At 42.7% G+C, this 26,051-nt stretch overlaps 1 protein-coding gene across 1 annotated transcript; it reads right to left on the reverse strand.

The window, feature by feature from the left end:
* On the reverse strand, positions 1–24,912 carry hpcal4 (hippocalcin like 4). Its single transcript, XM_013131203.4, has 5 exons — positions 24,725–24,912; positions 3,578–3,754; positions 761–879; positions 431–527; positions 1–222 (listed from the first exon to the last, which is right to left on the reverse strand). Exons 2-5 carry the CDS (start codon positions 3,737–3,739, stop codon positions 25–27), a joined length of 576 nt encoding a protein of 191 aa, XP_012986657.1. The 5' UTR covers positions 3,740–3,754; positions 24,725–24,912; the 3' UTR covers positions 1–24.
* Between the last annotated feature and the right edge of the window lie 1,139 nt (positions 24,913–26,051).

Genomic DNA, 26,051 nt, shown 5'->3' on the forward strand with positions numbered 1-26,051 from the left:
CCCCACCCCCCACACTGCCCCGCCTCACTTCTGCATATCACACTGCAGCAGCAGGACGATGGAAGGATCGCTCTTGGCCGCCTCTTTGAACTCCTCTAGTGTAATTTCGTCGTTGTGGTCCTTGTCCATCCGGGAGAAGATCTTATCCACTCGTTGCTGCGGAGTCAGCCCGTCCTCGTTCATACGCATCATTATCACAGTGCCAACCATTTTATAGATCGCCTAGGAAACAGAGAGGACTTGTCAGTGAAGACAGCGTGCTATTTTCACTGACACGGTTGTTGAATGGCACACACACACACACACACAGAGACGTGCACAAGGAAAAACACACACACACACACACACACACACAGAGACGTGCACAAGGAAAAACACACACACGTAAAACAGACACACGCGCTGGCGGAACAAACAAACACACACACACCTCTATGATCTCCAGCATCTCCATACGTGTGATCTTGCCGTCTCCATCCAGGTCATACATGTTGAAGGCCCAGTTCAGTTTCTGCTCAAAGCTCCCCCTACAGGCGATGGATGGAAAACTGTCAAACCGTGTATCTGTGTGTGTGCGTGCGTGTGTGTGTATATATGCAGTGCGTGTGTGTATATATGCAGTGCGTGTGTGTATATATGCAGTGCGTGTGTGTGTATATATGCAGTGCGTGTGTGTATATATGCAGTGCGTGTGTGTATATATGCAGTATGTACAGTATATGTGCAGTACACATTACATCCCCTCTGACATCAACCACACCTTGAGGTGACGGAGAGAGCGCAGATGAACTCCCGAAAGTCAATTGTCCCGTCTCCGTTCTTATCGAATGTCCGGAATGCGTGCTGCGCGAACTTAGACGCATCACCGTACGGAAAGAACTGTGGGAGGAATGAGATGGGACACATAAGTAAGGATGCTGTAGAGGAAGTGGGCAGATTTATCTGTATGCTTTCTCAGGACAAGGATGAAGGGTTTTGAACGCTGGGAAAAAAAGGTTTTTGATGAGCAAACTTTCAACGATAACAATTAAAACTTACGGTGAGATAATAGTTAAACCCTTAACATTATAAATCAACAGAAATGACAGTTTCATGTTTTTTAAATATTTGTATTACTATACAATTAAGTTACCTATAATTTAGATGACGATTCAGGCTCTCCAGATTGTATTTTAATTGTTTAGATTATGATAATATTAAGAAATGGTGTTCATTGGCAATAATAAAAACACTTCTCACACGTATAAGTTCTGTTGTGTGACATTATGCTAGTTCTTCATATGATGGTTGTAACACTGGAGACATTTGAGATTGACTCATGATGTTGATTTGAGGTGGATTCAAATATCTTTAAAATGTTTCCTAATGAATGCAGCAAACGTTAGGTTAATAAAAATATCATATTAATTTAAAGGGGCAACTCTGATGGATATTGTCCATTTGAACATCAATAATACTAGAGACTCCATGTGAAACACACAACACACAGCTACTCTTAAAATAATTTAGACACCTGAGCAGTTCTCTCATATTACTTACAAGGATTACAAATGGTACACAGAAAATTAATTATCTTTAATATTGTATTTTAAAACAGACACTAAATCAATGATTATTAGGTGACCCCGGTTTTATTTTGGAAAATATTTGTACGTTTTGTTTTTGTATATGTTGCTCACACAATGCCCCAATCAACAGGGCACTTGAGATCCTTGTTTGATGAGTATGTCATGGCCTTCGTAATCACCAGGTCACAACCCAGCTGAGTTCCAGAGACTAAAATGATCTATGTCAAGGCACACTGAAAGCTGTTCTGGTGGCTCGTGGTGACCCAACACTGAGATACTTTCTCTAGATTAGTTTCTTTAATTTGTCAGCCATCAGTGTACAAACCCGATTCCAAAAAAGTTGGGACACTACAAATTGTGAGTAAAAAAGGAATGGAATAATTAACAAATCTCATAAACTTATATTTAATTCACAATAGAATATAGATAACATATCGAATGTTGAAAGTGAGACATTTTATAATGTCATGCCAAATATTGGCTCATTTTGGATTTCATGAGAGCTACACATTCCAAAAAGGTTGGGACAGGTAGCAATAAGAGGCCCGGAAAAGTTAAATGTATAGATAAGGAACAGCTGGAGGACCAATTTGCAACTTATTATGTCAATTGGCAACATGATTGGGTATAAAAAGAGCCTCTCAGAGTGGCAGTGTCTCTCAGAAGTCAAGATGGGCAGAGGATCACCAATTCCCCCAATGCTGCAGCGAAAAATAGTGGAGCAATATCAGAAAGGAGTTTCTCAGAGAAAAAATGCAAAGAGTTTAAAGTTATCATCATCTACAGTGCATAATATCATCCAAAGATTCAGAGAATCTGGAACAATCTCTGTGCGTAAGGGTCAAGGCCGGAAAACCATACTGGATGCCTGTGATCTTTGGGCCCTCAGACGGCACTGCATCACATACAGGAATGATACTGTAATGGAAATCACAACATGGGCTCAGAAATACTTCCAGAAAACATTGTCGGTGAACACAATCCACCGTGCCATTCGCCGTTCCCGGCTAAAACTCTATAGGTCAAAAAAGACAGGATCCAGAAGCGCAGGCATTTTCTCTGGGCTAAGGGTCATTTAAAATGGACTGTGGCAAAGTGGAAAAGTGTTCTGTGGTCAGACGAATCAAAATTTGAAGTTCATTTTGGAAAACTGGGATGCCATGTCATCCGGACTAAAGAGGACAAGGACAACCCAAGTTGTTATCAGCGCTCAATTCAGAAGCGTGCATCTCTGATGGTATGGGGTTGCATGAGTGCGTGTGGCATGGGCAGCCTACACATCTGGAAAGGCACCATCAATGCTGACAGTTATATCCAAGTTCTAGAACAACATATGCTCCCATCCAGACGTCGTCTCTTTCAGGGAAGACCTTGCATTTTCCAACATGACAATGCCAGACCACATACTGCATCAATTACAATGTCATGGCTGCATAGAAGAAGGATCCGGGTACTGAAATAGCCAGCCTGCAGTCCAGATCTTTCACCCATAGAAAACATTTGGCGCATCATAAAGAGGAAGGTGCGACAAAGAAGACCTAAGACAGTTGAGCAACTGTATTAGACAAGAATGGGACAACATTCCTATTCATAAACTTGAGCAACTTGTCTCCTCAGTCCCCAGACGTTTGCAGTCTGTTATAAAAAGAAGAGGGGATGCCACACAGTGGTAAACATGGCCTTGTCCCAACTGTTGAGATGTGTTGATGTCATGAAATTTAAAATCAACTTATTTTTCCCTTAAAATTATACATTTTCTCAGTTCAAACATTTGATATGTCATCTATATTGCATTCTGTTTTTATTCACAATTGTACAGTGTCCCAACTTTTTTGGAATTGGGTTTGTATATTACATTGTACACAATATTTGGGCAACAGTTTTAGCTCAGTGGCATTTTTTTTTTTTACCCGTAGCCAGAGTGCATCTTTGACGAAGCACCCACACTAAAACCGTATGCCAGATCTCTCTTCCTAGATAATTACCACTCCCCATCAACCCCCCCTCACCTTGACATAGAGCTGTTGGAACTCCTCCAGGTTGAGGATGCCCGAGGGACAGTCTTTGAGGAAGCCCTTGTACCACTGCTTCAGCTCGGCCTCGTTGAACTCTGTACTCTTGGTGAGGTCATCCAGAACTTCTGGTGCCAGTTTACTGTTTCCCTTCCCCATGACAAAGTCTCTTTTCTGGAACAGAAAGACAAAAGCACTACTAAAGCCCGTGGCTTCAGCTTGATCACAGTCTCCTCTTTCGAGAGGAGATACCAGCGCCACTGTGTTTTCCCAACAAGAAGCCAAAACAATTATAATGCTGGACATTTCTAAATAAGCAATGACTCCAACAATCACTCGACCAATCAGCCTGCGGCACGCGCACAGAGTCAATCTACAAATAGATTATCCAATCAGCTGGAAGTCCATAGGCATTACTGAACAGGAGTGGGCTTTCTTGAGCCATGGCTTTTTTTTCCCTGCCGAGCCGCCATGGACACTAGATATGTGGAGGGGTATCGGGGACTATTGTTGTCTCATGCACAACTTGATCAGGCTTGGCCTTAGAGGCCAGTAGCTCCGGTCATGTGTCCAATGGCCTCGTGGCCACCTCCTCACAGCCTCCTACTTGCTTGGTCATCTCATTTGGAGAGGTGTTAAAGTCGTTCTACACTTCAAATGAATCAGCTCAACTGGCCCTCCACATCTCTTACACCAATCCCCTGATCGGTGCACATCCGTAACTTTGACTTGATACGGAAAGTGCTGAATTCACGCCGCGAGCCGTGTGAAACACTACGTTAACGAAGACGGAGGCCAATTAACTTGGCGTGTGATTTTCGACGACGATAAGTTACAACTGAGTTGATTTAGGATTGTGGAGACTCACTTAATTACAACTGTGGACTTATTTAATTATTCTTGGAACGTAATTTAATTTCAGAGTAATTAAAATGTATCCTTGGAAGTGTGGAGTGTGGTCCATAGATAAATGGGAAAAAACTGTAATGCGTGAAACTTGTATTTGTTGGCACATCAAAAAGTGTCTTTTATTCTGTGCCCACTGTATGGAATGTAGGCACTCATTATTCTCAGCTGCTTTGGATAAAGGATTCTGCTAAATGACATTTATGCTTTTATACTATGAATGACTAGCTGAACCACATCCAGAATGTCCAGCCCTACAAATACAAAGCCAACCAATATTTTAATGTATTTCTCTTGTTTTCTGGTTAAAAATCTAACCATCCTTAAAATAAGGTACATGTTGCACTATTTGCCTGTGAAGTCTTTCACAGAGTGGTGAACCCCTCCCGATCATTACTTCTGAAAGACTCATCCTCTCTGGGATGCTCTTTTATACCTAATCATGTTACTGACCTTTTGCTAATTAACGTAATTAGAAGTGTGATATTCCACCATGTTCGTTTTTTGTATTACACAACAATTCCAGTCTTTTGTTGCCCCTGTCGAAAGCTTTTTTTAAATGTGTTGCTAGCATCAAATTCAAAGTGGGCATACATCTTTCAAGGAATTATACACATTTTCAGTTTCAACATTTGATATGTTGTCTTTGTGCTAGGTTCTATTGAATATAGGGTTTAAATGATTTGCACATCTTTGCATTCTGTTTTTATTTCCATTTAACACAGCATCCCAACTTTTTGGGAAATGGGGCTGTTGATAACACTGCTTGGTTTTAGAAAATATGCCTTGAATATCAAGTCAATTGTATTGTTCCACTGACAATTTCACTTATTTCAAGCAAATTTGTCCTCAAATATAGTTTTTTGCAGCGTACACATGCATGCCATCTTATTTTTCATTATAATTTTTGCACCAATGTTTTGACGAACTACACCGGCGTTATCTGATGAAATCAGAAGATATAACTTAACTGGTAAAAACTGGGCTTAATGGGTAAACTGGGCTTAATGGGTAAACTGGGCTTCATGGGTAAACCCAATTTCACTGCTTGCTGTAGTTCCTGAAAGGCCGTGTACACGTCCTTCCTGTCTGACCGCACCGTTAAAACATCTTTATGACGCTTTCACACAACACATGACTCATACTAAAGCGGTGACAAAGAGCGCTAGACTGTGAGGGAGCAGCCTAAAAGCCCTGGTTAAACAGCAGAGGGGAAGAATAACAGTTCAGAGGTCAAGATGGCAACTATGACGATCTTGGTCTTGGAAAAGCAAGAGACCGGGGTCAACAGAGGTCCATAGGACAAAGCCGGGAGATGAAGCCTTGATCATAAGGGAAGGAAAGGAATAAAAGGCGAATGAGAGACTTAGAGAGAGAAAAAAGAGACAGACAGAGAGAGACAGTCAGAGACAGACAGAGAGAAACAGACAGACAGACAGAGAGAAACAGACAGACAGACAGTCAGAGTGAGACTGACGGAGAGAGACAGAGACAGAGAGAGACTGTCAGAGAGACAGAGACAGAGAGAGGAAACATTATTTTAGATTGGGATATATAGAATTAATAGATTAACCCCATAACCTTCTAAGGGAGAACAGGAAGAACATGTATACTGATTTCCATTTCACCAAATCAGAAAAGGTGTCACGAAAAAAACAAAACAGCATTTTACAATCCTTCATAATTCTTTTGTTGTTGCATATAATAAGCTATATGTGAATTGAAACCTTCTAATGCACACTGGGGTGAGTCCAGCGCTGCAGGCAGACCCAATTCCCCAGCAACACACATGGACGCTGAGTACCTTTTCATCTGCCAGAACGTGTGTGCACACCCACGCACCCACCCACACCAACACAAGGGTACCGAGACACACAGAAGGGTCTCTGGAGCACGGGGAGGATGCAGGCCTACTGGAACTCGTTAGGGGCTTCTGTTGTCGCGGCAACAGCTGTAATGCCATCTTTATCACCTAAGGGAGAAGGTCACTTTGGTGTTTTACTGTCAACCCACCTCTGCCTCAATGTCTCTGCCTCAATATCTCAACCCTAATGCCTTTACCTCAATGTCTCTACTTCAATGTCTCCACCTCAACGTATGTACCTCAATGTATGTACCTCGATGCCTCTACCCAATGTCTCTTCTTCAATGTCTCCACCTCAACGTATGTACCTCAATGTCCGTACCTCGATGCCTCTACCCAATGTCTCTACTTTAATGTCTCCACCTCAACGTATGTACCTCAATGTCTGTACCTCGATGCCTCTACCCAATGTCTCTACTTCAATGTCTCCACCTCAACGTATGTACCTCAATGTCTGTACCTCGATGCCTCTACCCATTGTCTCTACTTCAATGTCTCCACCTCAACGTATGTACCTCAATGTCTGTACCTCGATGCCTCTACTTCAGTGCCGGTACTTGAATGTCTTAACCTGAATGTCTCGACACAGTAAAAACTGCTCAGTTGATTTGACTCATGCTTCAGTTAACTCTGCTGTCTGAGTTCATACGTTCCAGTCCTACATGTCACTTCTGTAGGTGTCTTGAAAACACAGAAGACTCGTAGGGAGGACAATAATAATCAAAAAATGTATCCATCTCCCTCTTCATTGCAGTACCTTTAACAATACAAAATCAGTATTCCATCAGTGTTTTCTCTTTTTCCGGGTTCTCTGATAATGAATACGATGCATATATTGTATGGATGTATACTCCCTCTGTGGTTGTGCATCTGCCCAGCTAGATATCTAAACGTCTGTATGTTAATTGTTTATTGATCTATGGAATTATCTATCTATTGGCCCTTAGGGAATCCCGGATATGCTTTGACCCCCATCACGCCCCCTCCCCCTTTGGAATGACGGCAGGTTCATTCTGATTGGGCATCTTTATTTCAGGATTGGTTACTGATTATTTTTCATTTTAAATCAGAACAGGTTAGATACTATACATGAAATATCAATGCATTGGTTCTGTGTAAGGTTAAATAAGGTTATAAATTTAAGTTGACCCCCTTTCAAAATGCATATTATAATGTTTTGGATCTTTATCATCATCACATGTTTTTGTTTTATTTATGTGTTATGTGTATTCTCACCATTCAGCCAAAACACAGGTCCCATTGAAATGCACACACAGAGAAAAAAAATATATCACTGTCAGTTATCAGTGTCAAAATGCAATGACGGAAAGGAGAGGACATTGGCTAAAGGAGATTGAGTGGCTTGGTAGACAGTGAAGAAAGAGTGAATAAATGAAGAAGCTTGAAGAGGGAAAGACTCAATTTACCATCTCTAAATGGATAACCCCCAGCACCTAAATAAAAGGAAACCAAGAATGACTAAGAGGAGAAAAACAGAGGCATCCTGAGACAGAAACAAAGGAACAGAAAATTGTGTGTTGTCTGTTGAGGGAAAAACCTGCTACAGTTAGAAAGACCTGCTACAATTAGAACAATCTGTTACAATTAGAAAGATCTGCTACAATTATAACAATCTGCAAAAGTTAGAAAGTCCTGCTACAATTATAAAAACCTGCTACAGGTAGAACAACCTGCTACAGTTAGAAAGAACTGCAACAATTAGAACAACCTGCTACAGTTAGAAAGACCTGCAACAATTAGAACAACCTGCTACAGGTAGAAAGACCTGCTACAGGTAGAAAGACCTGCTACAGGTAGAAAGACCTGCTACAGTTAGAAAGACCTGCTACAATTAGAACAACCTGCTACAGTTAGAAAGACCGGCTACAATTGGAACAACCTGCTACAGTTAGAAAGACCTGCTACAGGTAGAACAACATGCTACAGTTAGAAGGTCCTGCTACAATTAGAACAACCTGCTACAGTTAGAAAGAGCTGCTATAGGTAGAACAACCTGCTACAGTTAGAAAGATCTGCTACAATTAGAACAACCTGCTACAGTTAGAAAGACCTGCTACAGGTAGAACAACATGTTAAATTTAGAAAAAACCTGCTACAATTAGAACAACCTGCTACAGGTAGAAAGACCTGCTACAATTAGAACAACTGCTACAGTTAGAAAGACCGGCTACAATTAGAACAACCTGCTACAATCAGAACAACCTGCTACACTTAGAAAGTCCTGCTACAATTAGAATAACCTCCTACAATTAGAACAACCTGTTACAGTTAGAAAGACCTGCTACAATTAGAACAACCTGCTGCAGTTAGAACAACCTTTTATAGTTAGAAAGACCTGCTACAATTAGAACAACCTGCTACAGGTAGAAAGACCTGCTACAATTAGAACAACTGATACATGTAGGACAACCTGCTACAATTAGAAAGACCTGCTACAATTAGAACAACCTGCTACAGTTAGAAAGACCTGCTACAGGTAGAACAACCTGCTACACTTAGAAAGTCCTGCTACAATTAGAACAACCTGCTACAGTTAGAAAGATCTGCTATATGTAGAACAACCTGCTACAGTTAGAAAGACCGGCTACAATTAGAACAATCTGCTACAGTTAGAAAGACCTGCTACAGGTAGAACAATCTGCTACAGTTAGAAAGACCTGCTACAGGTAGAACAACCTGCCACAGGTAGAACAACCTGCTACAGGTAGAACAACCTGCTACACTTAGAAAGTCCTGCTACAGTAAGAAAGATCTGCTATAGGTAGAACAACCTGCTACAGTTAGAAAGACCGGCTACAATTAGAACAACCTGCTACAGTTAGAAAGACCTGCTTCAGGTAGAACAACATGTTACAGTTAGAAAGACCTGCTAAAATTAGAACAACCTGTTACAGTTAGAAAGACCTGCTACAATTAGAACACCATGTTACAGTTAGAAAGACCTGCTACAATTAGAACAACCCGCAACAGTTAGAAAGACCTGCTACAGGTAGAACAACATGTTACAGTTAGAAAGACCTGCTACAATTAGAACGACCTGCTACAGTTAGAAAGAGCTGCTATAGGTAGAACAACATGTTACAGTTAGAAAGACCTGCTACAATTAGAACAACATGCTACAGTTAGAACAACCTGTTACAGTTAGAAATACCTGCTAGAATTAGAACAACATGTTACAGTTAGAAAGACCTGCTACAATTAGAACAACATGTTACAGTTAGAAACACCTGTTACAGTTAAAAAGAGGAGCAGGCAGGTTAATAGAAAAAGAGAGACAATTACGAGCAGACAGGCGGGTTAAAAAAGTGACAGAAAGATAAATAGACATATGAGAGAGATTGAGAGTGATGCATACAGGCAGGATGAAAGAGAGAGAAAGACAGAGAGAGAGAAAGAGAGAGAGAGAAAGGCAGAAATGTACATAAATAGATAGAGAGAAGGCCATGCACACTGGCAGGTTAAAAGGGTGAGAGAGAGAGATGCAGACAGGCAGGCTAACAAAAGCAGAGAAGTAGAAAATTGGAATCAGGGAGAGAATGACATCCAGTCAGTCATCCATACAGTAGGAGCTAGTGAACATTAAGTCCTCACAAGGGCGGTATAGGAAGAGAAAGAGAGAAACAACGGGAGGAATATGGTATTTTCTCAAAATATTCTCTGTGAAACATCGTTATCCTACTCACATATTCACAAACCTTGCTATCCTACTCACATATTCGAAAACAGTCTGTTGTCAGAGGAGCCAGGTGCAACGCTGATGATATTGTGTTTTCCTGTTCACCAAACAAGCTGGGGGCAGGCAGGACCAGGCTTTGGGGAAAAAAGCTCCTTATGAACCAGCCCATTGTATCACTATTGGAGATAGTGTGGAATACGAATTCACACTAGTGTCCTTATCAGTCTCAGGCACATACACCAACTCACAGTGCAGCTGGATGGATACTGCTCTGTTTCAGCCGTAACGACCAGCCTGGTGGATACTGCTCTGTTTCAGCCGTAACGACCAACCTGGTGGATACTGCTCAGTTTCAGCCGTAACGACCAGCCTGGTGGATACTGCTCTGTTTCAGCCGTAACGACCAGCCTGGTGGATACTGCTCTGTTTCAGCCGTAACGACCAACCTGGTAGATACTGCTCAGTTTGGGCCGTAACGACCAGCCTGGTGGATACTGCTCAGTTTGGGCCGTAACGACCAGCCTGGTGGATACTGCTCAGTTTCAGCCGTAACGACCAGCCTGGTGGATACTGCTCAGTTTCAGCCGTAACGACCAGCCTGGTGGACACTGCTCTGTTTCAGCCGTAACGACCAGCCTGGTGGATACTGCTCAGTTTCAGCCGTAACGACCATCCTGGTGGACACCGCTCTGTTTCAGCCATAACGACCAGCCTGGTGGATACTGCTCTGTTTCAGCCGTAACGACCAGCCTGGTGGATACTGCTCTGTTTCAGCCGTAACGACCAGCCTGGTGGATACTGTCCAGTTTGGGCCGTAACGACCAGCCTGGAGGATACTGCTCTGTTTCAGCCGTAATGACCAGCCTGGTAGACACTGCTCTGTTTCAGCCATAACGATCAGCCTGGCCTGATGACCTTGAAATGTTAGACTCCTTTACAATCTAATATGACCTGCACACAAATGTGTGAGGGGCTTTCAAGTAGGGTTGAAAGCCCCTAAAAACTGAGAAAATAACTGTGGGCAAAAAAGAAGCAAACTACTATAAAATAAACTATCCCAGTCTTTTCAACAGAGAGAGGGACAAAACAAACCCTAAACATGCCTTCAACATGTGTCCTAGGAAGGTCCAGTAACCAGTGCCGCCATATCCAGCAAACATGCACTTTCAGCAAAGCTTCTGTCATTCCCCAGCTCTCAAATGACCAAAGGAATTTTTTTAGAAACACAGAATCTTGTCACAGTGGCCTTCAACGGCAGGGAGACCTTAGGTTGAAGGTCACTGTGCCTATAACGCAGTTTAAACCGTTGTTGAAGGAACATTCTACAGTGAATTGTGTTTGCAATTCTTAATGTTTTTTCCAAATGTGTTTCAAATCTCTATTTTCTATATGTTCATATTATTTTATTGTTGTAATAAAGGTCAATACTTAAAACGAGAACTTGGTCTCAGTTGGGTTTTCCCAACAACAATAATATGAACAACAATAATAAAAATATTAAATAAAAAGTCGACATCACTACACTTAGAAAAACTGAGCTGATAAAAGAGTCCAATATTCAAGTGCAGCTACCAGACCGTTTGTTACAATTACACATGACAAAACACACAATATCACCTAATGTCATCGCCACAACTGGAAAATACATTTAATTCTCAAGGCTGACACAATGTGGTTCCAGATTGAACTGATCCTAATTGTGGCTTGCAAAAGACCCAAAAAAATTAAACCTGCCCAGATGAATCCGCTGTTCAGAGAATTCAATCTGTTTTAGCTGCAGGGGAATTCACCTTTAACAAAACAACTCTTTCTTTCACATCTACCTTTCCCTTTCTTGTTGGTACAGGTCTCTCTGTCTCGCTCTGTCTGTCATTCTCTCTCTGTCTGTCTCTCTCTCTCTCTCTGTCTGTCTCTCTCTCTGTCTGTCTGTCTTTCTCTGTCTGTCTCTCACACTTTCTTTTTCTTGCCGTCCCTCTCACGCTATTTTGCTCTCTGTCTATCTTGCTCTGACTCTCGCACTCTCTGACCATGTCCCTCTCGCCCCCTCCTCCCCCCGCTCGAGAGAGAGAGAGAGAGAGAGAGAGAGAGAGAGAGAGAGAAAGTGTTTCCGCTTCCTCAGAGGGGGGGGGGGTATCGCTATAGAAACGGCACTCACCTCAGCGGTGGTTCAAACACTCTAATTTAAGATCAGACGGCATGTAGAGCCGAGGGACATGAACAGGGAATGGACAGTGGGGAGGGAGTGTGTCTGTCATTGTGGGTGTGTGTGTGTGTGTGTGTGCGTAGGTGAACACAGACTCAAGAGGTAATACATGTTTCCATGTTACTGAATATCTACCTGTGTACAAATGTGTGCGCGTGTGTGCGTCCGTGCGTGGCTGACGCATGACTCAGTGTCTCTTCCTGTGGCTAACCTTTAGCTCTCATATCTCCCAACATTATTAATTCATATCCAGGTTGTATCTGTCCACACAATTGTTTCACATTGCTTGTATTATGACTCATCTCATGTCCCAAATGGCACACTGTTCCCTCTCTAGGGAACCACTTATGGCCAGAGCAGAAGCGACACAAAGTTATATGGGCCCTTTCGGGAGACAGGCGGTTTTCGTGTTTTTGGTTGCCCAACTCAGCTCTGATGGGCACATGGCTTAGATGTATTAGTAAAAACATGATGGGCTCATTAAAAATGATATTTTACTGGAGAGAAGTAGGGCAGGATAGAGAGGGTGTTAGAGGATACAGACAGAGCAAATAAGTAAAAGAAAACAGGCAGACAGAAAATACATGTTTAAATAGAAAGGGAACTTAGTGTCAAAAATGAGATAATTTTGTATTGACAGGATTCTGTGCTTCTCTCCCGCTGTCTCTCTCTGTCTCTCTCTGTCTCTCCCTGTCTCTCTCTCTGTCTCTCTCTGTCTCTCCCTGTCTCTCTCTGTCTCTCTCTGTCTCTCCCTGTCTCTCTCTGTCTCTCTCTGTCTCTCCCTGTCTCTCTCTGTCTCTCTCTGTCTCTCCCTGTCTCTCTCTGTCTCTCTCTGTCTCTCCCCAACCCTCCTCTGCCTCTCTGTGTCCATCAAAACCCAGATGAGACAGAACCACTGCAGGACACAGGTGTCAGAACATTTCAGCATTTTTGGATTTCCAACACACATACACGCAAACACACACACACACACACCCCCAAACACACACACCCAAACAGAAGCGCACACAGATTTAAAAACACACTGAACACAAACACACAAGCACAGCGCTTGACATTAACCTTTTTGCTCACCAGCCACTGTGGCTAGTGGTTTTCCAAAGTTACTAGCCACTCAACATTTTCACTAGCCACCTTTTTGTTGTTGGGGAATTATGTTTTTTTTTTTAATAAAATGTGACTATGGTGTGCTACATCTTAGCCTGTTTTGTTCACTGGTTCAGTCACTATTAGGCAAAGGTGGTACCCCACTATACCGGACACCCCTCTGTGAAATACTTTGTATAATGTGGCTACACACTTGAAAAAAACTATTATAGTGTTAAATCTGCCCTGTTGTCCATGTCCACTTGTGCAGCTAATGCACGCTACAATGTCCTTCCTAAATATCAACCAAAATATGCAAGCAATATATATTTATTCTTAACATAACCTAGAACTATTAACATGTCATTTGAAAATAAATATGAAATCACCCATCAGCTTTATAATTAATCGCAGTCAATATTATTGTTGTGTATTTTTGTTATGCTATGTTCTTGTTAATAAAGACCTGCATAAAAAACGAAACAGCTTTGTCAAGTTATTTCCCCCCCATTTTGCCACATCGTTAATCTGTCTCGATGTCCTTCAGCTGTACTAGGCTCTGCTGCTGTCGCTGATCCAGCGTCTTCACGTTCAAATATTTATGTTGTTAGTAACTTTGTACTTTTATATTGCACATATATACATACCCTATTCTGATGGTCTTTTCACCTGTCGTCTTCGTTTGTCTCGTGATCTCTCTTTAAAAACAAATCTGTAATTTTAAGATACTAGAAGTCACCTGAAAAGTACTTTTTTTTTGTTGCGGATTAGATAGTTTGAGTTTGTTACATTTTAATGGAATATTTTGACATGTTTGGGTGTGAAAGAAAATTAGGATACACTCGTTTTTCCGGCATTAAAAGGTTGCCAGATTTCATTGACCATAAACAGAATTCTCCAGAAAACAAATAGACTCGCCCAAGTCCATTATAAATAGCCCAATTGTTTAGGAAACACATTCCAGCTGGCAACACACAATATGGAAAAAGTTTCTTCCTACTGTCATTTTAGCTGCAGTGTTTCGTTGGTATTTTATATATGAGCGCCAAATCATGTTTTACCATGCCAACACACAGAGGCGGTGCGAGGTTTTGAGAAGGCTGTTGCCTATGAGCTTTGAATGCAGGAAAAGCCCTGTGTATAGATATATAGAATGCCACCCGCCAAAGTGGCTAGTAAGAGTGACTGTGTTACGCCACAGCCAAATTCTACCCGCATTTGGCGGGTGGGCGGGTACCAATGTCAAGCACTGCACAAGCACACATTTGCAAACTCGAGCACACACACACACATATACACCCACACAGACAGGAAACTCCTTTCTAGGGCGTGTTTCTATACATAATTGTCTTGCAGTGTAGGCTGAAAGGGAGACAGGACATTATAGCCAGAATCTACAGAAACCTAAGATTTACAGTTGGAACAGACAGGAGAGAAGATGGTGGAGTTCAGGAATGGCGTTCAGGAAGAGGCTCAGCTCGTAGTTAAGCTAATTTATGGTCTGGAGAGATGTTCTGTAAAGATGGTCTGGAGAGATGTTCTGTAAAGATGGTCTGGAGAGATGTTCTGTAAAGATGGTCTGGAGAGATGTTCTTTAAAGATGGTCTGGAGAGATGATTTCAAAGATGGTCTGGAGATGGCTTATGATCAAAGTCACCAAAGTAGCCTGATAATCGCCCCATAATGATAGAACAAAAATAACATTTTTGAAATGTGTGCCAATTTATTACAAAACAACTGAAATATCTCATGACCTTAGTATTCAGATCCTTTGCTATCCTCTGTCCGTTCATCCTCCTTGAGGATCTCTAGAACTGGATCTCTAGAACTGGATCTCTAGTACTGGATTGGAGTCGAGCTGTGTCAAATTCCTTGATCTAGAAAGGTACACACCTGTCAAGGTCCCACACTTCACGATGCATGTCAAAGCAATAACCAGGCCATGAACTTAGAAGAACTCTCCTTAGCCCACCGAAACAAAATGATGTCAATACATGGAGACAGTGACCTAAGGGACGCGATAAGAACAGTCTTGGTCAGGGAGGTGCCCAAGAACCCAATGGCCCCTCTGAGAGAGCTTCTGGGTTTCTCTGCAGAGATGGGAGAACCTGCTAAGACCACCATCTCTCTCGTAGTGCACAGAAAGTCTCAATACTTTCCCAAGGCACCATATGTACATGCCATGTGTGCAAACGCTAATACCAGCGTGGGTCAGTGTGTGTGTGTGTTTGTCTATGTGTGTGTGCGTGTGTGTGTGTGACACATCCATGTATACAGTGTGGCTGTATGGTTGTATGGGTTGTCTCTTTTGTCAAGTGGCCACACAGGTGACATCACCCACCACAACACTAAACAGCTCTGCTAAGCACAACACACACACACATACTCACACTTAGAACTCCCATGACAACACGCAACCACACTTAGAACTCCCATGACAACACACATAGAACTCCCATGACAACACACACACACTCACACTTAGAATTCCCATGACAACACACACACACACTTAGAACTTCCATGACAACACACACACTCACACTTAGAACTCCCATGACAACACACACACACACTTAAGAACTTCCATGACAACACGCAAACACACTTAGAACTTCCATGACAACACGCACACAGAACTCCCATGACAACACGCACACACACAGAACTCCCATGACAACACACACACACACTTACAACTCCCATGACAACCCGCACACACACTTAGAACTCCCATGATGACACACACACACAAACTTAGAACTCTTATGACAACACACACACACTTAAAACTCCCATGAAAACACGCACACACACTTAGAACTCCCATGACAACACACACACACTTAGAACTCCCATGACAACACACACACACTTAGAACTCCCATGACAACACACACACACTTAGAACTCCCATGACAACACACACACACACACACTTAGAACTCCCATGACAACTCACACACATATATATGGATATACGCAAAAAACAATATGCAATAAACAGTCCACTCCAAAATTATTTTTGTAAACTGGGTTGTATAACGCAACACTGAACATACACACATCCACACACACACACGTGCACACGCCTCCATGTTAAAGCAAACGTCACCACGTGCAACTGGTCGGACCGACATGCAGACACGAGCCCCCGGACCCATCATCCTTCACACCAGACTCTCAGGCGGCCAATCAGAGCACAGTGTCGTGTGTGTGTGGCCCGTATCATGTGTGTAGCGTGCAGGGTGTGTAGTGTGTGACATCCGTCTCTTTGTGAAATAAAGCGTGTGACAGGGCTGAATCAATGAGCCACATGCACACACAAACAGAACACACAAATACAACACACTCAAACAGAACACACACATACAGCACACGCAAACAGAACATGCACATACAGCACATACAAAACAGAACACACACAAACACCCCAGGATAAGTACCTGGACGGTGTCTAGGGGGCCTTTAGAAATCAGCTAGGTGGCAAAAAAAGACAAAATACAGTTGATTTGACCTTAGGCTACATTATTGACAGGGTAACTCATCTACTACAGACAGCCCGCGTGAACGCAGCCCTACAAGCAGATAACGCATTTTGTAAACAACGCACGGCGAGTGCAAAACAAAAATACTGAACAACTCCAAAACTGTCTTAGAATATCTTAGAAAAGGATCTGAGAGGAATGGCTCAGGGGCATGGATTTAGACCCACACAGACTCACACACATCCATCCTTCTACACAGGGACAATGACAGATGTGACCCTGGGGAAAAACATCTTTCAAAAGTGGGACATATATGAATGTATCACCAAGGAGGAACCTCCTTCTACAAGGGGACAGAGATAAATGTAACACCAATGAGGGCCATTATTAAACAAGGGGACATGGATCAATGTAACACTGAGGAGGAACACGGGGCTTGGACAGTCAATCTCCTGCTGCTGCCTCACAAACACAGAGAGCTAGATCAAGAGACAGATATGACAGATAAGAAGAGATGTGAAAGTGTCATGAGAAGAGAGAGATGAAGACAGCGATATGAGGTGTGAGAGATGAGGAGAGAAAGAGATTAAGAGACAAAAGAGAGATGGAAAAAGAGCGGAGAGAAATAATAAGAGTGGTGAAGTGAGAGAGGCGATAGAGAAATTAGTGAAAAATATGAAGAGAGATAAAGACAGAGATGAAAAGAGAGAGATGTGGAGAGTGAGAGATGAAGAGAGAAAGAGAGAGATGTGGAGAGTGAGAGATGAAGAGAGAAAGAGAGAGATGGGGAAAGGGAGGGACAAGGGGGCAATAAAGAGAGGGAGAGATGAGGAGGAAAAGACATGGAGTGAGAAACACTGAGAAATACAGTGAGGGGGTAGGGAGAGAGAGTGAGAAACACTGAGAAATACAGTGAGATGGGTAGAGAGAGAGAGTGAGAAACACTGAGAAATACAGTGAGATGGGTAGAGAGAGAGTGAGAAACACTGAGAAATACAGTGAGATGGGTAGAGAGAGAGTGAGAAACACTGAGAAATACAGTGAGATGGGTAGACAGAGAGAGTGAGAAACACTGAGAAATACAGTGAGGAGGAAAAGACATGGAGTGAGAAACACTGAGAAATACAGTGTGATGGGTAGAGAGAGAGAGTGAGAAACACTGAGAATCACAGTGAGATGGGTAGAGAGAGAGAGTGAGAAACACTGAGAAATACAGTGAGGAGGAAAATACATGGAGTGAGAAACACTGAGAAATACAGTGAGATGGGTAGAGAGAGTGAGAAACACTGAGAAATACAGTGAGATGGGTAGAGAGAGTGAGAAACACTGAGAAATACAGTGAGATGGGTAGAGAGAGAGTGAGAAACAATGAGAAATACAGTGAGATGGGTAGACAGAGAGAGTGAGAAACACTGAGAAATACAATGAGATGGGTAGAGAGAGAGCGAGAAACACTGATATATACAGTGAGATGGTTAGAGAGAGAGTGAGAAACACTGAGAAATACAGTGAGGAGGAAAATACATGGAGTGAGAAACACTGAGAAATACAGTGAGATGGGTAGAGAGAGAGTGAGAAACACTGAGAAATACAGTGAGATGGGTAGACAGAGAGAGTGAGAAACACTGAGAAATACAATGAGATGGGTAGAGAGAGAGTGAGAAACACTGAGAAATACAATGAGATGGGTAGAGAGAGAGTGAGAAACACTGAGAAATACAGTGAGATGGGTAGAGAGCGAGAGTGAGAAAACTGGTTAAAAGACTGAAGGTTTAAAGAGAGTGAGAATAAGAGAAAGAGAACAACATACACATTGGCCACATAACAAACCCACTCCTTCCATCCTGGATTAATGCATGGGCTTACAGGGTCCAAGCCCGTACATTATGTTTATGCCGTTATTATTTTCTTATTTTTTTTTACAGTTAAATGCTCCAATACGAGCAGGATGCAACTGACAAGCCAAATATAGAACTGTCCTCCAGAAGGGTTTTGGAATTGATGTGTAACAACAGGTCACGGCCGGTGCCACGCAAGATGTTACCCTTCTATGTTCAAAGTATTTTGGTTCTGTTTGTTCTGTTTCTATGTTCTTTGACTGGTTTCACTAGTTAAGCCTTCTCCTATATCTCGTTTGCCTCTCGTTATGTCCTTATTTAGGTTCCTACTGTCCCACTGTCCTAGTCAGTCATTGTTTGCTGTTTGCAGTATTTGTGACGTCCCTGTTTCGTGCTTGTGGATTAGAGAACCTTTCATAAAAGTCAGCTCCGTGCTACGTGACATGCTGTGACTGCTAAACACATGAGTTTTTCATTTTCCACAAACGTCACTATGGGACCTGCTAAACGAGTGTTTTGAATTCCCAGGAACAAAACATTTCTGTTTTGATGCAGGACAAAAAAATAATCCTCAAATCATACGCTAGTCCCACAGTACGGCAAAGCTTCAAACCTCTGCTTTATTGGGTCCCTTGATTGGCCAGTTGCTTGATTGGCCAGTTGCTGCCCTCAAAGACATTGACTTGCACTGATGTAACACCGACCTTGGTTTGGTACTGGCAATGGAAGCCCTATAGAAGTGGGTCTCACCTCACTGCGACCGCCCTCCAGGTCTCTGATAGGAACCCAAATCCCAAAAAACCTTTCCCAACTTCTCTCCTCAAACCTCCATCTCCATCTTCCCTGTATGTCTGTCACTCTGAAAAGACACACTGAGCTCATCTTGAGTTGCCAGACAACTCGCCCATTTAACCCCATCCTCTCCCAACTTCTCCAGACCACCTGTGAAGACCTTCTTACGTTCCTCACTTCTCTTAACAACTCATCCCTTACAGTGAGTCCACCCCGCAAAAAATCCAAACCGGACCAACTGCTATCCCACCGCGTCCTGCTTGTCAAGTTTGGCAATGTCGTCCCTCTCCTCAACACACTCCACTGGCTTTCAGTTGGACCTCCTATGCATTACAATACAATTTTCCTTGCCTCCCAAGCAACAAGGAGAAATGAACCTTCCTTGTTTTTAGTCTATTATCGAACCCTACGTCCCCCATCAAACCCTTGTCCATCACGTTTGGTCTCTAGCCCTGATGAAGGGCTGCTTCGCTCAGCCCAGTAAACTGGCACCCCAGTGACGGAACCTTTACCGTTTTTCTAAATCTTCTGAAACCCAAACGTATTAAATAAGAGTGGCTAAAACAACTCCATCTCCCAAAATAGGCTTATTAGGTGTGGAGCAGCCAAAAAGACAAAAGCTTTTGACCCGCGACGCTGTCAGTGAATGCATGAAATGTGTTCCGGAACATTCCTATAGGCAAACAATATTTCCCATGCGTGCATAGAGCAGGATCCAGGATCTGGCAAGGCAGCTCTAACAGAGCCCAGACCAGGCTACTGCTCTCACTGAACCACAGCTGTTATTTACTGAAATACTCTTAAAAAGCTTAAAGGGGCGTCCCGCCCCAGATTTGAAAAAACAGACATGGGATGAGAAATGTAAGTACTGAAGCGTTACAACACTCGACATGTCCTGAAGCTGTAACATGGTTTTATTACTATGTATATTTTTTATTATGCATTATTATTAGTATTGTTTATTATTATTACATTGTTCAAGTCCAAAAAAACGGATGCTACATTTTGCATATTTCCTTTTTAAGCTGGCTAATAGAGCGCAGCTGTTGAAACCCATCCGTCTCTGCAACCGACACCTGTGGTAAATCAAAGCTGCCACCTGAGAACACCGCCTTGTCTCCAGTCAAACTCATCAGCCGCCACCCAACAGAGGATGACAGCCGCACGCGGCTAAGTGCCATCTCCAAATCACCAGGGCCGCGATTGGCTACACAGAACCTATTCCCGCTCAGCCAATGTCACTGACCGGGTTCCTACTAGCTGCTACCAGCACTATTGAACCAACCGAGAAACGACATTAGCCCCACGTCAATAGACTGGAACTAGCGGGCGAGTTCAGTGGGCTGGTGATGTCACACCGGGTCTAGAGTAGACCTATGGGATGATGGGATGGCATTGGATCGGCACTGTCTCTGTGTCTCTTGGCGCTATCGACCGCTGTCACGTGGGCAGATTTACGTCAGGAACACAGTCACAGTGTTTTGCGAATGTGCGCAGGCGTGCAAGTGGGTCTGTCACTGTGTGTGTGTGTGTGTGTGTCCCCGAATGTGTGCACACAGTATTGTGTTTGCACAGCTGTAACAGCTCTTTGGCCCAGGGTGCCTCCTAGGAGGTCCGCCGTCAGGGCAAGCGGGACACATTTCCCGAAACGATATTTGAAGAATATATTATAAACTAGGGGTCCGCCCTGACCACTCGGCAGGTCCTGAAGACCGCCGGCTGGCTTTAAGCCGCGCCACACGAAAACGTGGAGCACGTTTACGGCGTGACATGGGGCATTTCCAATCGCCTCAGAGCACGATTCATAAATGTACACTATCCTGAGTCCATCGAGCGTGCGTGAATGTACATTATTTCAGGCTGGCTTCTCGGTGTGATACAGCAAGATCCGTTGCTGCCATTTTGAAAGAGAGGCTCAGTGATGCTGCGGGTTTAATTGAGAGGCACGTCGAAAGACACCGGACTAAAAGTACGTTACTTTGGATTGCACTGTGTGTCGTGGGTTTATGGCTGTTGTCTGACCTCTGAGGTTAGATAGGCGATAAGATCACTTGGCGAATAGAAAGAGGGTTGCAATCATCACACTTCATTCCAGGCAAGTTGGACGACACAAGAGTGTTGCTAAGCCAAATCATGACATCATTGATACTCACAGGCCAATTGTTTGGACTGTAGTTTGGACCTGATAAAGGTGTTTTCTTGTACCAAACGGGTTATTAACTGAGTCCACTTGCACATTAAAGGATGTTGGTATGAATTTGGTGATGTTGTGTTATAGGAAATTTAAATGATATTGAAAGGGTTCTCCTAAATTGTATTTTTGCTTGTAATTTGTGAAGTCAGTTATGAATAGAGATTACCATGATTTTGTGACTTCAGTCTCCTGCAAGATGCATTTTTCTACGGACATTGAGATGTCTAGAGAAAATTACAACATAATTGGCAAGATTAAACCACTAAGCAGCTGATGAAAACATCTTTCCTTGCATTATTGTTAGTATATTCTTAGACTTTCCAGGGAACTTATTACACAATATAATCATGACTCTTCTTCTTAGGCACTGATACAATGTGTATTTGGAGTTTTGCAGTTGTAACAATCCTAATTATTCAGTAGTGATTTCACTGTAATTCAGTGTTCCAAACACATTCCTCTCCATTTCTCTGCAGCAGATGGTCATGGAGATAAAGGAGCTGAAAGCCAATTTGATACCTATTTGAGGAGAAAATTGATAAGTCAAATACTGGAATAAAAATTATTGCAATTATTGCAATATTGTCAAAACGATATGATTTAGCGTCAAAGGTGACCTCAGGATAAGTGGCTACAGACCGTTTTCTCCTTATCACGAACTCATTCCTTAATATTCCCCTGCATAAAAGCCACATATAATATACTTTCTAGAGGCTCAACCACAGAACCAGTGCATTTCTCTCTTATTGCATCACATCACATATGCAACACCAAAATGTTTGACGGCACCTTTTCTGCAAATAATTCAGCGGCCCCCAAATAACATGGGATTCAGTGACCCACCAGAGGTAAAGTGTTGATGAGGGTTTGAACAAACAAACATGTGCATGTACACCCACACGCACACAAACACACAGAGTGAGAGAGAGAGACAGAGAGAGAAAGAATAAGGGAGAGAGGGGGAGAGAGAGTGTAACTAAAAACAACACTAGCATCTGTTCACTGTTGCAAATAACACCTGTGTCATGAATGATACACATGGTGTTTTGTTCAGTCAGTACACTTTAACAACACGGACAACTGTCAACCTGTATCTGCCCTTAGCTCTGGCTCTTCCATACTTCGACAATGACAATCGCTCATATTGCTCACTGTAATTAGCCCATACTCAAATCAGAAGTTTCAAAATAGGTGCATGTTTATGATAAATTTGAGGGCAACAACAATCCTAAATTGTTGTGGTATTTATAATAAAAACAATATATAATGTTGTCAGTCATTATGAATCCATATAAAGTGTAGTCCATAAGTACTTGGACAGTTACACAGGTTTTCCTGTTTTGCTGGCTCTGTACTCCAGCACGTTGGATTTTAAATGAAACTATGACAGAGAGGAGCAAGTGCAGACTGCTAGCTTTTAAGCTGAAGGTATTTACATCTATATATCGTGAACCGGGTAAGAATTACAGCCCTTATCATTCATAGTCCCCGCAACGGCCGTTCGACAGGATTAAAGGCATTCTGTTTTTTCTGGGTGGATGATTCTTCAGAACTCATCCAGCTGGTGCCGTCAGCAGTGACATCATCAATGAAGACAAGTGAGCAAGTTCCAGTGGCAGCCATGCCTGGCCAAAAACACAACATCCTCTCCACCTTATTTCACCAATTAAGCGGTTCTAGTGCTTCAATTTCTCCAACACTGGCCACTTGCCATCACTCTGTTACATGCTAATATTTGTCTCACTTGTCGACAGTACCTTTGCACAGAACTCTAGAAGCTTTTTTGTTGTTCATTTTTTTCTTCATTATGGTGAAGGTGCTTCGGTCATTCACTGCAGAGGTCTGCCAGGGGATTTGCCCCCACTGAGCTTTCTTTCTTCTTCATCACAGTTGATTTTGTAATGCTGCAATATTTTGGCTTTAAAAATTGATTTATTCAGATTTATTAGCGTCAGGGTGGCAAGCATGAATTGCTTTGACAAACCAACTCCATCTGCAAATGCAACGCCTATAATCAGGACTAGTCATTGACAGCTCGGCCTGTGCACACACAAATAAGGCGAAAAAACACACCTGAAAAACAAAGTATCCAAATACTATCAGTAACCTTAAATCAGGAGACTATGTAGAAGACGTGGTGCTATTTCAAAATGGTTAGTCCGATATGGATGAAATTACCATTTAATTAAATTCTGTAATTATCTTTTCAAATCGAAGTGCTGGAGTACACAGACAAAACAAACAAACTCGTGTCACTGTCCAAACACTTATGGACTGTAGTGTATTAAATTGTTTGGTTATCGCATCAATTCGTGAAATGTGTCTGGACATATTCATATTGCCCCGCAGAATGTGTGCCAAATTGTTACCGTCACAGTGCATAACTTCAGTCCAGGACACCAATGACTCTGGTAATGCGCAATAGACGCTGCTCTTTAAGAGGTTCAATTAATACTTCAAGGACATTATTTAGCAATGCTTCCTAACTCCAAGGTACTATACTTGGTTCAATTCAAATTAGATTTTCAGGATTTCTCGTGTTTCTCACGTGTTCTTAGTTAGATTCCGGTCGAATTCACTGGGCGCGCGAATGTACGTGTATTTCGGCCGTCTTGCCAGTGTAGACGCCTGTGCGCAACCGACGCGCGCTAACATACTGTCACCATGGCAAACCATCAAGACGCACCTGTCCTCAAGCACATCTAAAACAAACGTTGTATAGAAAGAATGAAAGAGGGAGAAAGAAAGAGGGAGCGAGAAAGATGGGAAAACAGATGAAGAGAACAGGACTTGAAGAAATAGAGGGAGATAAATAAACTGTATTATATTATCTGCTTAAAAAAGCTTCAGTGCTCATGCTGCCCATGCGTTTAGATGCTGTTGTTGTTACTGCATGTTATTGTGTTTGAGTGTATGTGTGCGTGTGTGCGTGTGTGTGTGTGTGTGTGTGTGTGTGTCTTTTCATTTGGGTATAGTACTCCACCTATTAAACGGACTATTTGACTACTGTGCCACCACATATTAACAATTGCGCAAGAAAGTATTATTTGTTGTCTGGCAGTTTATCTATACTTACCTTGAAATACGGAGAACACTCGAATATTCGGATCCTAACAGAGAAGTCAATCCTTTCACTGCGCTCCTCCAATTATTTTCTGAAAAGCTCTAGAACAAGTGAAGTCTACTCCAAAACAGCAAGTGGTGCGCGTTGAATCTCTCCCTCACTCTCTCTGTTCTCCAACAACGCATTAACCGTTTGCGTCGTCCTTGCCAACACATTTGACTAAGGCCCGCCTCATGCCCGCGTCGATTGGTATAATTCGTAGTGAGGGCGAGTCGCACATTCTACATCCTACTTAACTGGACAATATTGTCTGTCAATCAAAGTGGAGCTGCGACTGTGCCAAAGCTTTGGCTGCAGAGAGAGAGGCAGGGAAAGAGAGAAAAACAGAAAGACTGCGAGATGGATAGTTAAGAGTTACAGACTAGGATAGATGGAGAGATGGATGGCGAGATAGGGGGAGGGATATAGTCAAAGTTAGAGATAAGGAGAGAGATAAAGGGAGAGAGGGAGAGTGAGATAAAGAGATGAGGATGGACAGTTAAAGATTGAGGAAAGCAGAGGGAGGGAGAGAGGTAGAGAGGAGGATGGAGAGCAGAGAGAAAGATATAAGAGAGATGGAGAGATAGCAAGGGAGAGAGAGATGGAAAGAGAGCATACCAGCAGATGGAGGAAAAGGTTAATGTTGGTATTTTGTAACTGCAGGTGGGAAGCACATTTGCATGCAGAGGCGTGTGTGTTTGTGTGAGTGTGTGTGTGCGTGGACATGGGAATCAGAGGGCCATTGAATAGTGGTGTTGTGCTAAAGTGCTTTCAGCGAAGGTCACTCAGGACCCTGGCGCAGAAATGACCTTCGGCCCAAGGGCGCCGTCCGTCACCATCACACTGTATTTCCGCAACACCAGCGGGAACCCGGAGTCTTGTGAGTCTTTCTCCAGGGGCGGTTACTCCAAATGTGTATAGCTGATCCACAAGCAAACGTCTCCATGTGAAGTGTAGAAATGTAACAGGGCAAGCTTCTTCACATGAATGGTTAGGGATGATGGTTAATAAGGTTGGGTATTAAGGTTGAGGTGAAACATTAGCGTTATGTTCAAGTTTGGGGCCAGTTATTAAGGTAAGTTTTAATTGTTCATTTGACAGTAACTATAAGCACATTTTGTAGGTTGACAAAAATATTTAGAACATTTTCCCAAAAACATTTGCCAAACTGCAAAGTTAGCTCCCTGTACATCATGAGTAAGTACACACTTTATAATAGCGGACACTTTATTTGGATAGTCATATGTAGACGCTCTACAGACTATCTACAGACTATCTACAGACTATCAATAATATTTCA

Source organism: Esox lucius, chromosome 10 (genome assembly GCF_011004845.1).
Source record: "Esox lucius isolate fEsoLuc1 chromosome 10, fEsoLuc1.pri, whole genome shotgun sequence".
In the NCBI taxonomy this organism is placed as follows: domain Eukaryota; kingdom Metazoa; phylum Chordata; class Actinopteri; order Esociformes; family Esocidae; genus Esox; species Esox lucius.